This window comes from Mustela nivalis (genome assembly GCF_964662115.1).
Source record: "Mustela nivalis genome assembly, chromosome: 10".
NCBI classification, from domain to species: domain Eukaryota; kingdom Metazoa; phylum Chordata; class Mammalia; order Carnivora; family Mustelidae; genus Mustela; species Mustela nivalis.
In genome coordinates, this window is record NC_139029.1 from 74,795,940 (window position 1) to 74,810,869 (window position 14,930).

The window sequence follows — 14,930 nt, forward strand, 5'->3', positions numbered from 1 at the left end:
ACTTACTAGCGCAATGCATAAACCAAGCAGGAACTGAAAAAATTGCTTGTTGAATTAGTGAATAAATCAGACAATCAATTTTTAGTATTGTGGGAAAACAGTGCATTTCTTGCTGGTATTATAAAACATAAGGGTGACTCTTATTTACCAAATGATTAAATTATAGTCAGTCTACAGTTTCATAAGGCAGAAATAAGAACATTTTAGAAACATCATCAAAATGGTTAGGATAAAATTAAGTGTGACACTAGTCTTTGAATACCTGGAAAATTTATTCTACTTGAACAATTCAATGTGCTAATGTTTAATGATGGTATGTTATTGTGCAAATATATAGAGACATGCACTTTTAATGAGGAACAGTACTCCAGAGGTAAGTTAGAGCCAAGAAAATACAGAAACCTATTGTCCACTTTATCAGGGATAACTTTAAAATACAAGTTTGACCACATTATTCCCCTATTTTAAAAAATCCTTCCATGACTTCCTAAAATTTTTAGCAAGGATTCAAAAGCGTCAACCCCACCTTTCTTTCATTACTATGTTCCCAAATACCTGTAATTCAATCTTCCAGCACCTCCTGAACTCAAAATTTCATCCCTTTGTGCCTAAGCTATGTCCTTCGCTCTACCTAGAATGTTCTATTTCATCTCTTCCTCCTAAAACTACTCATCCATCAAGTCTAGGGTCTAGTTGAAACCTTATCAAGTTGTCCATGTTAGTGCAGTTGTACTTATCCCCCAGGATCATGAGTATGTTTATGCAGCTCAAGTATAGGGTCTTTACAGTCTCAGAGCTAGCACTGTCCTGGTATACGATATAGTAACGAAAAATTTTGTTTAAAGAATGAAAATTTTCTGACTACCAGTTTTAATTTCTCACTTTAAACATAATGACAAGAAACATAGCAACATGAACTACTTTTCCTTTTTCCTTCTTTTTGAAGGCTCTATTTAAAAATGAGACAAATTGTGAGAGCAGGAAAAAAGAACACAACTTAATTCCCAGCTCCCCTCAAAAAGCCTAAAGTAAAATAAACACCTTTATCTCCTACAGCACATGTACTTTACTTCCATTCACTTGTATATTATCTTGCATAGCTCTAATTTTGATAGTTTTATATGTGTTGCCCATATGCTCTCCTAAGTTCTCTGATAACAGGGACATGTTTTCATACTTCTCCTGTATCCTCCATATAGCCTAGTCTAGAGTAATTACAAAGGTATCTGCTTTAACTAAAAGCTAGTTTGCTCCTTTAAAGTTTGATCATCATAAGATAAAAAAATGTTCTGTTTCTACTACTCTTTCTGGTGGAATGAATCACTACAAAAACATTCAATTTCCTCGTGATGCAATATAATAATTTTTTAAAAAATTGCAGAGATACTCACAAAAAGTCAAATAATTTAATGCCATCTTGAGCTTTCACAATACTATTTTTTCCTTTCCACCACAGGAGAAAAGTGTTCCTATAGCACTTCCCACAATAGAAGAATTACTTTCTGGTGACTTATCCACGCACTCAGCACCTGGCACTGTGTTACACATTCATTAGCACTTGTTGTAGGCCTCTATGGCCAATTATATTAAAGCTGAAAACAGTCAAAAGACCCTATTAAGTAACACACAATCTACTAATCCACTTAAAAGTGGATGGTATGAAAAATAAAACACTGACTTTACTAAAAAAAGAATGTAGATATATTGCACTGGTGGTATTGACTGAAAGACTTTCTAGTATCAATTTTTAAGTTCTCTTTTTCTCATTGGAAGTTGTTTATTAATTATGATGGTGGTGAGTCTATTGGTGTAGAATAGCAATAATCCTGCATTACTTCTAAAATGTCATGGAAGTATTCTGAAGGTAATGAAATGAAGCCCTTCCCCCAAATATATTTGCATATAAAAATGTTTTCAGGGGCACCTGGGTGGCTGAGTCAGTTAAGTATTCAACTTTTGGTTTTGGCTCTGATCATCATCTCAGGGTTGTGGGATCAATCCCTGTGTTGGGCTCTGCGTTGGACATGTGCAACCTACTTGGCCTTCTCTCTTTCCCTTTCCCTCTGCCCCACCCCTTCTTAAAAAGAAAAAAAAAAAAGTTTTTCTTGCATTAATTTTAAGTAACTAGAAATCTCCAATTTACTTTAAATATTGGAGGCCAGCATTTTATTTTAAAAATATGATCTACAGATAAACATTTGAATACAAAGAGTAAAGAAAAATTACTTGTTGCCATAGAAGTAGTACTGTGATTTCTTAAATGTTACTATTGTTGATTCTGGTCAGTACTAGTCCCTAAGAGAAAAAGTTACTTAAGGGGAGTGTTTTCAACCTGTGGATAGTAACTTCTTAGTAGGTAGTAAATCAATTTACTGGGTCATGACTAGCATTATTTTTAATGAAAAAGAATAAAATAGAAATATCAGAGTACATCACATTCAATTCGGGTGAATAATGAATGAACAAATGAGTATGTGTATTAATATGGGTTTGTATGTACAGATGTAAAAATGGAGCTCCAATAAAAGTGCTGAACACCACTGTTACTCTTTCTTCTTTCCAAGAGATAACATGGCTCTGTACCACAGGAAAGCATAGTGCAAACATGCATTTACCTTACTGATATATTTCCTTTCACAACAACCTACTCAGACTTCAATTATTTCCTTCTCTTTACCTGTTAGAATTCACTCTTACTTTGATCTCAAAATATTTTTCTTTTTTGGTTCTTTTTAATGGCATTGATAGAATATACTCTGCCTTAAATAATTTTTAATATTTTAGAAACTTTAATAACAAGGTGATCATATAATTTATTGTCCAATCCCAGACACTTATGAAAAGAGGTACTTTTCAATTACTTGGTTGGAACAACAGAGCTAACCCAGTGTGTACAGTCACTCTATTAATAACTTAGTAATGCTTTTAATACTGCCAGTATAAAAAGGATATCATTTAATTTAAATATTAAACAAAAATGTCAATAGTAAAATTAAAAGTCTAAAAGCATTTAATAAAAGCTACATAAAATTTCTGATTCTTAATGAAAATTATGTAATGTTCTTATTACATTGTAGAAAAAATGAACCAGAAAAAATTTACATGAGCAGTTAATCTAAAGAGAACAAAACCTGAAAAATAATTTTACTAAGAGTGTAGTCTATCTTAACTGTAATAAATTCCTATTTAGAAGTATGCCTTGAATTTACAATAAAGTAAACCCTTTGGCAAGTGTTCTCTTTAGACAAAAAAAATCAATTTTTAAAAAAGTTTAAAAAAATGCTTCATAAATGATTATCCACAATTGCACGGATTATTATATAAATTATTTGAACCTGCTCTATGGATTATAAATTGGATCAGTTCTGGGCAAAATGAAGTCTATTCTTTTTTGACAGTTTAACCCTGTCCCAAGTATGGCTACCCTTCCATGTCTTCAATTCTAAGCTTTCTTACTTTATTACTCATCATGTCCTTTTACTAAAATTATGAAGCATATTATATTTTAATTTATATTTGTGACCATATAAATTAATTATGATGTTACACAGTTCTGGCATTTTAAGTATTTTCTAACTCATTAAAAAAAAAAAAAGGGATTTCTTAGGGTTCCTGATACCTAGTTCTGTGTCCTTTCTACTTCATTTTTCTTTTGTCATCTCCTCTTTCTCAGCTCTCCACCAGAGGAAGAAGGGTCTACAGATGATAATCTTCAAGAGATACAAAACTTGTGTACAGAAAACTTTTTATCTGTGGCTGAATAAGTACATGTTTCTGGGATGGGGCCCACAGCTTTCATAATTCTCAAAGAGGTCAATGACCCAAAAAAGATTGAAAACTATCACATCAGAATTATGTGAGTTCTCAAGTAAATAGCTATTTGGGGAAGCAGAGGAGCATCCTTTTTGGTCTATCCAGGCTAGGTAGAATATTTACCTCCCTCAACAGACTGCTAGTTCCCATAGAAGAGGCGGCTTATGGATTTGTTCTATCCTAGATAACCATGCAGACCAGACCGAAGACTGCAGACTGCTAGCATTTACTCTAGGGATACCTAAGCTTTTTCTTCAAGAGGAGGCCACATCCACATGAATGAAGACTACTTGAATTAAGTACCAGACATTCTTATGGAGGCTTTAGTCCTACATATTTTCTTACATTGTTTCAGCTTTATAATCTACTTGGATTAAGGTAAGGTTTTTAAACACAATTTTGTATTTCTTTCATTAAAACATCATCAATATATTCTTGAAAAATAATGCTTGCTAGTTATATGAATTGATGAATCCCTTATAACAATCCAGTGGAACTCTCCAGAAACTAAAGGTTGGGACCACTGACTTAAACCATGAAACTGATACAGGGAAAGAAAATAGGCACGTGGAATTTATAAATATAAAATACAATGTTCCCACTTGGGAACTGGGAACATTTTCCCACTTAGAAAATGAAAAATGTCACTAAAGCTGATAAAAAAAAAAACTTCTTAGTAGGCATAAGTAAGTAGCAAATACATATTCCATGTAGCTCTACTGGTCAAGAAGCTTTCAAAAATCAAGAGGAAAGTATCAGAATTTCTTAAAAAAAGGGGGGGTCGCATGCATTTTAAAGTTTTTCTTAAAAGTAGGTGTGCGCTGTGAAAAATACCATCTTAGACTTTCTTCAGGTTTTCATTTCCTTTCTCTTTGCCTTAGGACTGCCAAATGCACAATTTATATTTTCTAATACTTCTGACATTTTGGTTAATATTAAAGTTCTTTAAAAACTAGTATCCTCAGGGTGCCTGAGTGGCTCAGTGGGTTAAAGCCTTTACCTTTGGCTCAGGTCATGATCTCAGGGTCCTGGAGTTAAGTCCCGCATCGGGGGTGGGGGGTGGGGGGGTGGGTGTCTCTGCTCAGCGAGAAGCCTGCTTCTCCCTCTCTCTCTGACTGCCTCTCTGCCTATTTGTGATCTCTGTTTGTCAAATAAATAAATAAAATCTTTTTAAAAAAGTAATATCCTCTTTTTTTCTTGATGCCCAAAGAAATATATCCCCATTCATCCTATATTACTTTTTTCCTTTAATAATGACATTTTTTAGATAATAAAGTATTTTTGAGAATGCACCCTTGGTCAGTGGAGGGTTATGCTCAGTTATTTATAAATAATTAATCCTACATTTTGAAAGATTTTCAGATGAGGTAAAGCCATTTTTTAATGGCATACAAAATCTGTACTGGAGAGATGTACCTCATTGAGTATTTGCAATCATCTGTCTGAATAGTCAGACTGAAACATTTCTCTCAAGTCCTCTAAAATCTACTCCAGGCCTGTTTCTTGGGTCCCTGTTCTTTCTAAGACTCTTATTTATTCAGTCTTCAGCAGAATGCTCCCCACCTTAAAATGAACTTCATTTTAGGATTTCCAATTACTTATGTTCTATACATGGCAGACAATAGTGATTACAAACAGAGGTCTAGGGTAAGAAAGCCTTGATTTTTCAACTTTGCTATTAATAACTACATAAGTTTGGGTAACTTGCTTAAGTTCTCTAAGCCCCAGTGTCCTGTAAAATTATTGTACCCACATCTCATACGGTGGTTGTGAAGCTATATATTACGCATGAAAATTGCACAGCACAGTGCCTGACACATAGTAAATGTTCGATAAAAGTTAGTGATTATTATAACAATGATGAATTTCTGTTTCCACAGTCTTTTATTTTTACTGCCTCCCTGCTTCTAATGTCAGCAATCACCTTCCAAGGCTGATGAAGGTAGGTGTAATCTCACAAAAACTAAAATTTCATAGTAAGAGGTTATAATCCAGTAAAGTAAAACTCACTCTATCCTTTTTAATACAGTCAATGGTCATCCCTGGTCATTTGTATATCAAGTCAAAGGATAAAGCAAAGAAGCAGAAGAAAGAAAGACATTAGTATGAATACAAGTGTTTCTTTGGTAGCAAGAACATATTGGATATAAGCCATAGAAAGACATGAGGAAGAACGAAAAAGTTGGGAAAACAACAACTAGAAGAAAGCAGAAGGCAGTGATCTCAAAGAGCAAGAGAAATAAAGAGATTGGAAGGAGAATTTTAGTCAAAAGGATTTATGTGGATATATTTAGGAAAGAGGGTATATTTTAAGACGTGAGCAAAATGGGATTTGCTAAAGCAGGGTAGCTTGAAAGGCTACAAATGAAAAGAGCAAGGCATTTTGTAGGGTAAGAAGCAGTATTACATGTGAGTAAGTTAATGAAATTCTTCACAGGCTAGCAATATGAAGAGGTTATCTGCAAGGTTGGGCTAACCAACCAAAAATAACACAGAAATGTGCATGTTAACATTTATGTGCTTGGCTGTATTTATTAATCCTAAACATCGTTTAGGAGCACTAAAAGAAAAATCTATTCAGTTGTCAACATGGGCCATTATTAAGGCTTGTCTCTTTAAAGACCTCATCTATAAACTAATGAAAATTCCTTAAGTTTTGCTTAGTTTTCTAATTAACCTACATATTTGAAATTTCACAATAATTTCCTTTCCTAATAAAGCATTTTCTCAAGCTAGAACTACAATCTATTTTACCAAAGAGAGGTGCCTTACTGGAATCCACTAACAAAAATAAATTTTAAAAATCAAAAATTGTATAATTTAAAAATCAATGGGAGTTCTGTAGACTCAAAAGTTTCACACCTCTGTTGGTTTTCTTTTCCCCTAAATCAAGTCGATAAGAGCCTAATGAAAAAGGATAACTTCCTTAAAACTATATCTAACAGTTTACAAGTTGCTGAAATTTAATGTATATTCAGTCTCAACTGTGCTTACCAAAGAAAGCTATAAATATCATCTGAACTAGCACCAGTCTGGTGAGAAAAAAAGTGTACTGTACCAAGCAGACTTGCTGTGTTATCTGTTCAAACATACCTGTACCAGTCAAAAGTCCAGCACTCTTCTTTCGTGCATAAGCGCGTAAGTGGTTGGACAGGCTAACAGCACTTGTAAACGTCGTATTGCAATGCACACATGTTCTAAGCTTCACAGGCATACCTATCATTCAAAAGAAAACTATAATCCAGTTCTCACTTCAAAAAGTGAAATTTTCTTAGCTAAAAGCGTGAAGAAAAGTACCACAATAAGGATGGTTTTAAAAACGTTCATTGAATTAGCTTAACTTAAAATAAGGAGGGGGAATTAAGTTAACTATGATTAGTTTGTTGTTAGTATTTAGAGCCAACCCATGCTCTTTGGAAATGTGGAAGAGGAGTGCCATGAACCTCTGAGCTCCTCTGGATTTAACACCTATTATCACTTTCTTGCAGATTTCTGTGTTACGCAGATCATTTCCTAAACCTAAAATACAATCCTATGATTTGAAGAGCACAGTTCAGTTGAGAAGTTTCAAAGCTTACAACATTACCAATAAAAAGAATTAAAAAGTCTAGTTGACAAAGTGGTAATTAAAGTGTTTTACCCACAAAGCCGTAAAAGGCTCAATACTAAATTAGGCTTTCTGATGAAGGCTGGGAGAAAAGGTGGTAAAACACACCATTGAGCAGCTGTTAGACACAACATTTTATTCAGGGCATTTTATGTTCATTACTCTGAATGCGCAATCAATAATGAAAGTTAATGATTTGAAGTTTTTTGCTAAAATCTTTGTGCTAAATAAATGATCAACAAGCTAACATCTTAGTCATCACAGGAAAGAAAACATGTTGAAACAATAAGAAACTCCTAACTTCAAAGACAATCCTCACTCCCCCAACACCTTTCAGTTGGTTTCTTCAACAGTAACTATGATAATCAGCCACAAATACACTTTCCATCTCTTAAGTGTACCACACCTTAGTCAACACAGCTAACACACCTTCCTTACATTTTCTCCTTCTCAAAAAGGTTGAAGATTTGACTTTGAAAGACTCACTTCATACAAAAGAAAGAACCCTATTAACCACAAACCCATACAAGATAGTTTTGCAGACCACTTATAACACAAGGTAATCTTTCCTTAAATCAAAACTGCATACAAATATCTGGGCTATCCCAATGTCTGCCAGAGCAAGCAAATCAACATTACCATAATTATATTCATTATTAATCCATTGACCAGTTACTTTTACCTTAGACACATTCAACTCAGGGCTAAGTTATAAGACCATCTAAGTTCATTTTCAACATTTTTAACCTCCAAAAGAAACCTACAAAGACACTTAAAATTTTTCTAGTCTAAAAGTATAAGCCAGACTTAGCAAGAACACATACAATTTTCTATTTTACCTGCTACATCACTTGCTGGCACACACAAATTATTCTTTTGAAAAGGAAAAACTAATGGTGCACAAGCACTAACCTAAACCATCTGTTCTATTCCTTTAGACCACCACTGTAAAATCTAAAACCCCAAACAAATGCTTTATACTCACAACAGTTCTCCAAAACCAAACTATCCCACAATATAATGAGGAATTGGAGAGGGAGACGTTTCTTCGGGTTAATCACAACACACAACAGACACCAATCCATTCAGTTTAAAGAGTCTATTTTTTGATTGTTTGTTTATTTGTTTGAGCAGAAGGAAAACCAACAGCTTTTACAACGCATTATCACCTTGGAGCACTGGCATATATAGGACAGGTACACCATTTCAGTAACGCTACGCTTTTTGAACAACGTCGACCTCCCATCCATAGGACCATCCCCCAGCCATAGCAAATTTTATTTTTACAGATCAGCTTTTTATTTGTTTTTGTTCTCACCTTACATTCTGACCAAGAAATGAGGCACAGAGAATTCAGTGCTGATGAGCATCAACTGATGACTTATATAGAAATGACAGTATAACCAATCTCTGCTCTGCAAAAAAAGCAGCTTAAGTAAAAGGATTCTAAGAAAGTATTTTCTACAAATATTCCATACATGTAAGCATAATAAATTGTGTTTAAATTCTATACGACAGTCATAGGCATCCTCTTACCTGAGTGCATAGTCAAATCCATCCTTTGTGGCTGATACATCAATGGACTGTCTTCACTTAATGGAAGAACACACTTCTGAACAAATCTCTTCCTTGCAGTTTGATTATGAATTTTTTGAGGAGAAATAGCAGAATTCCTTTCTTCTCCCATCCTTTTATTTTTAAGCAGTTCTATCAGTGTAAGAGACTGATTCTTTTTTCCACTGGGCAGTTCTGGTTTTGTTTCATCGTATTCATTTAAGAAACTCAGCCCTTCTTCTTCTGATGCAGACACTGATAAAGCTTCAGTCTTTAGGCCATTACGGTATGCTTCAAGAGGTATAACATTTTGAGACAGAAAGTCATCACTTGATGCAAATTTTTGAGCTACAAATGGTCTGGGAATAATACGACGACTGTTCAATGCTTTCAAGATCTTTTCATATTTTTCTTCATTCTGCATCATCTCATTCAAAACACAGATTGGAGATTTGTGAGCATCCCATTTGGTCTTTCCAAGTCTTTTCAGATGGCCTCTAACATGATTCGATAATCCAATTTTAGTATCAAACCAACCACCACAGAGCTGACAAGTGTGTTCAGAAGTGGTTTCAGACTTCTCTATAGCTAAAAAAAATTTTTTAAGAGTAACATCAGAATCTTTTATAAAGTGATCATCGTAAAGCCAATTAATTCTGAAATACAAAATTAGATGATTCTAAAAAGACCAGATTTGAGCAAAACGTTCGAATCCTTTGAACTTGAATACACACATATTAACCCATATTATCCACATGGAAACTTACCTTTTCTAACTCGCTTAACAGGTGTCCCTGTGCCAGTTCTTTTGAAATGTTGCATTTTGTCACTTGTGGCTATTTGTTCTGGTGATACAACATGTCGGGCTTCATAGCTTAGTCCAGCTCTGTGAAGATGTCCTCGGACATGATTTGACAATCCAACACCTGTTTCAAATGTTGCTGGGCAGTAAGGACATGATTTCTTCTCAAGAGACAAATCAGTCCAGTGAAAAACAGAACTATGCTTTGACAATGAAGTTTCCGCATTTTCTAAATGCTGAGGATCATGTATGTCATGCAAAAAATTATTAGTTCCAGCATCTTCATAATATTCAAAATAAAAGCCATCATTTTGATCATAACTAAGGGTAGCATTTTCTCCAGGCTCTTGACCTTCCACCTTGCTTTTAAACAGCGGGAATAAGTTTACATGTTCTTGATTAATATCATTATAGGTTTCATCTTCTATAGCCTGTGTAGTGTAGTCACCTAGCTCAACATTATCCCAGGAACTTTCATCTTCTGTTTCATAGCTATCTTTCTTTTCAGCGGAATTAAGTTTTTGCAGAACAACAACAGTCATTTTATGTAAGAAATCTGGATAGCTATCCAAGTCTTCTCCTCCAACAGAACTTTCCTTCTTAGACTCCTTAACTACTCTCTTTACAGCTACACGCCTATGTTCTTTGAAGCTTTCCGGCCTTTTGGTGTCAGAATTTTGAGGGTCTGAAATGAAACTATTGTTGTGAGAATTACCTGATGATGAGAACAGATGTAAAGAATTTAATGAACTGGGCTCTTCTTTTTTGAAATGTAGAGGATATGATTCACCTGATTTTTTGATCATCCTGTAGTTTTCATATTTGTGTCTATATAAATAGTTGCTGTTTGCCTTGGCATTAGATTTTTCTTTTGCTGCTTGATGGAAATACTTCGGTTTTTGGTCAGTGCTGCTTTTAATCATAACAGTCTTGTGAGAATTGTTTTGATTGCACACGTTTACACCTGACTGGGCAATGCTTTTCCGAGCTTTTTGTATCCTGTGTGGTCTCTTATGGAATTTGGAAAAATTACTTGATTGTGAGGATGATCCAAATGTTCGCTTTACATCTTGTTTTAAAGCAGAGTTCTTTGGAAATGTGGTTGACTGCTGTTTAATTAATGGTTTAGTGCTATCAATATCGATAGGTTCTTCGAGAATGTCACTTTTTCTTTTATCAAGTCCAAGAGGACTACCAAATGAATCAATGCATGATGATGAATGCAAGTACTCCATGTGTTTTTTTAAAATACTTCTGGCTGAAGTAGTAAAAGGACACATCTTACATATGTAGGTGGCTGATTTTTTGGATGATCCTATAATAGAATCTTTCATGAAAGTCTTTTTTTGCGTTTTTCTCTGGGCTACATCAGAACTGACGATAGGGCATTTTACCACTGCTCCATGGGCAATGCCTCGATGGCATTCTAATTCATTTTCTGTCACTGCCATGAAGTTACACTCTTCACAACAGTAGTACCTTTTATCTTTTTCATGGGTTTTAGCATGCTGCACAAATGTCTTAGGGCAATTGGTACCAAACACACACTGTGGGCACTGTAATCGTGCACTTCTTCCTTCATCCTGAAGTTCTTTCAATTCACGAATTTCCTCCATCAACTTCTGTCTTCTTTCTTGGTGAATAATCATATGCTTTAGAAGTGAGTTACGATCTCGAAATGTCCGTCCACATTCTCTACAAGCATATGGCCTTGGGACATTAAGATGGCGAAAATGGCTATTCCCATCTAAATGATACATCATATGCCTGTGGAGGTGCTTTTTCTCCCTAAAATTCACATTGCACTTTGTACAGGGGTAGAACGATGGCTCTTCAGTGCTGAAAGTAGCAGGTGACTCGGAATCACTTTCTTCACATTTCTTTTTTAAGGTATTTGAAAGAAAAGTGCTACTATGAACAGGTGAACTGTCTTCTCCACACTTATCTGGGTTATAAATTAGATGCTGAAAAGCATCCACAGATTCCAAGTCTTCATCAGTTGATTCAGGCTTCACTTTTGATAATGCATATTTCTGTGAGTCTATTGCTTGTAGTTCTTCATTCTGTTCCAGAAAGTCTACCTCTAGCATTTTTGACTTATTGGGTATACAATTAGAATCACTAAAGCAATCCTCAGTATAACGAGTAATCTTGCTTACATCCATTTTTCGCTTTCTCTTTTTCTCTAGACCTACTTTAGAGTGAACTGGAGCTTTATCCACTGTGTCTTCATTAGTCATAAGAAACTGAATGAACTCTTTTTGGGGATCCCAGTTTGTGTCATTTTCTGACCTAAATTCATCTGTACCTGAGGAAATTCCTGTCAATGTATCGACACAATCATCTTTTACCAATAAATCATCACTATCCTCACCCACCTCTACTTGACTTATTAAAGTGCTCTCTGACTTTATACTACTCCCTACTGAATTCTGAATGTCACAACCAACGGAAGCAGAGGTAGGTAGTTTTTTAATGGAATGGGTTGGATTTTTAGCATGTGCTACATCTGATAACAAAAATAAAACTTGGTGTTGACTTGCTTTCTGTGGTGTAGATAGTTGAAGATCAGGTGCCACCTTCAAAGTTGAACAAGATTCTGTTGTTGGCTGATCCACAGGTTGTCCAGTGGTTAATGAAACGCTGCCTTTATTCATATTGGAAGTCTTAGCTAAGGAGGAGTGTAAAACTGGTCCATTAACAGCAGCTCCTTTAGGCAAGATAAAATTTTCACTAGAAACAGTAGGAGCACCAGCATGTATAAACAGAGTAGACTGGCCTCCACTTAAGGCTTTTTCAGATTTGTCCTTTGACAGTTCTTCAGGCAGAGTGAGCGTATTATTTATCTGAAAGGATGTTTGACAATCTTTTGGTTTATGAACTCCACTTTCTTTGTCTGAGATAAAACTGTTGTTATCTAGGAGTTCTTCTTTAGCACCAGTAATATCGGTGTTTATCTTCACATCATCCATATTGTTGGCAAGCCCATTTAACACATTTAGTCTAGAAAATGGAAGAAAAAAAATTTAGATTTGCATGAAAGAAAAAATTCTATTAGAATGTATGGAGAGTTCAAAGCACATATTTTTATTAGTGTAACTCTACCGCTTATAACAAGATCCTAATAATTTTCTAAGAATGAAGAAACACTTAAAAAATGTGAAAGACTTTAAAAGTATCTCAAAGGTTAATTTTTTTCTTATGCTAAGCAACAGCAACCCTATATTGCATATCTACAAAATGTCTAGGGAACAGCAACATTAGAATTGGCCAAATTATACTGGAATTGCCTGTCTCCTTGGAAGAATGTAAGCTCTTCGAGGGCAGATACTGTACACAGTCCCTCTCATAGCTCTAAAATCTAGCGCAGTGTACGGCACAGGTGCTTAGGCAGTATTTGGTGAATAAAGCACTACCATGTTGAATGAATAAAAAAGACAACTGCAAAATCAAAGCCAAAGTATGCAAGAGGAAAAACAGTTTTCTTCCTATGAAATGTAGACACCCCATTCAAATAACGCAAATTCCATCACAGTTCTGACTTCTTGACCCAGCAATGACAGCAAAGCCTTCAAAATGTTCAATAATCCTCAAGTACAATTTAAAGAACCTGCTGTTTGGCAACCCTAGGTATGAACTATCTGAAGTGCTGGGTAAAACTCTGTACTACTTTTCCTTTTGTACAGGTGGCAAGTACAGTTTATTCATTCTCCAAGTATTTACTGAGCCCTTACCACATGCCAGGCACTGCTTTATTATTGGGAATACCAACAGTAAACAAGACAGAGGAGGTTCCTGCTCTCTGATAAAGAATAGTCTCCCATTTTTCCCCTCACAGTATTTTTAATTTGTATAATAAATAACACTATTTTAAGACAGGAGGAACTTAATTGATATTTAGAAATTAAAATATTTTCAATACAGTTCATTATTTCTAGTATCTTTCATGGTACTAAATACATGCTCTGTAAAACATTAAGTCTAGTTAAAGAATAAAATAATTATTTATAATTACTTTCTTATTTCACAATTTAGAATAAGCTCTTCTAAGTATGAGCTTACTCTTTCCACAAGATGTGCTCTTCAATACAACAACTATTACAAACAAATACAACAAATATCTGTCTTTGGCATTATTATTTATACCAACAATTTTTCTGCCCCTCCTAGGCCTCAGAATTCTGTTTTGAGATTGGCAAACTTCCATAGTAATAAAAATAGACGTCCAATAAGATCATATTCAATGATATCACCCCAAAATGGTGCTAATGCAGCACCCAGCAGGAGTCTCTACATCACATACACAGAAGTTAAAAATGGGCAGCACATAAACATGTGTTAGGGAAGAGTGTGCAAATGTCAATGAAAAGAAAAGCAAACCTTAATGCTATAACTATTACCCATTCCTGACATTTCTCATGAAATTACATAGAAAAAGTAAAATGTTCAAATAGGAACGATCTCACAAATCTGAAGTGGACAACAGAATTTTTAAAAAACTAGCCTGCAAGACACTTACTTTGTATTCCTATTTATTATCATCACAGAGGTAGACAAATATATGCTCAGTCAATTTGAAAGCCTATATTAGTATTTCTCAACAGGAAGCAATGCTGCTAACGAAGTGGTAAATTCAGTGTTAATGAGTGGCTTCACTGTTACCACCTCAGAGGTAAAACCTTCTATGTTCCATGTTCCACCCATCTGTTCTGGTGTTAGAGGTTCAGAGATGGAACAGACGCTTCCCATTTAAAGCAACTTCATTGGTACCCCCTGAACAGCAGGGTGACAAACTATGAGAATATCATGTCTGCTTGGAGACTGCATTCTCATTACCAGAATGGCTTTATAGGGGCCATCCAAAAGTTCACATTCTAAAGATACCAAACTGGTTTGCTCAGAAACATAGTAAGAATATATGTATATGACATCTTCTGTCTATAAAATACATCTAGCAGAAGGAAAAACAAAAGATCAAATTAAATACTGTTAAAATATAAAATGAAGTCTTTAACAAAGTTCTCCTTCACACCTAAAGAAATGTACCTTATCTGTCCCCAAATTAATGATTACCTCTACCCAAAAATATTTTTTCAGAATATTTATTAGCACATTAATATTAAAAATGTATCCCATCAGTTAAAAAGTATGCAA

The 14,930-nt window shown here is 34.8% G+C and overlaps 1 protein-coding gene across 26 annotated transcripts in view; it reads right to left on the reverse strand.

Annotated features, from left to right (window-relative positions):
* ZNF644 (zinc finger protein 644) overlaps positions 1-14,930 on the reverse strand; it is a 102,048-nt gene that overhangs the window by 10,262 nt on the left and 76,856 nt on the right. For 13 of the 26 annotated variants that reach the window (XR_014300048.1, XR_014300049.1, XM_082688638.1 and 10 more), the window contains 2 exons: positions 9,742-12,779; positions 8,957-9,562 (listed from right to left, as the gene is read on the reverse strand). The exons of 3 other annotated variants lie outside the window; for them this stretch is intronic. Coding sequence is in view for 21 of the 23 variants with exons in the window: in XM_082688638.1 (XP_082544764.1) it covers positions 8,957-9,562; positions 9,742-12,779 (3,644 nt within the window). In the remaining 2 variants the exon portion in view is untranslated. Of the gene's footprint in view, positions 1-6,906; positions 7,030-8,956; positions 9,563-9,741; positions 12,780-14,930 lie in introns of all 26 variants that reach the window. 10 more of the 26 variants (XM_082688653.1, XM_082688652.1, XM_082688655.1 and 7 more) reach the window with 1 other exon arrangement.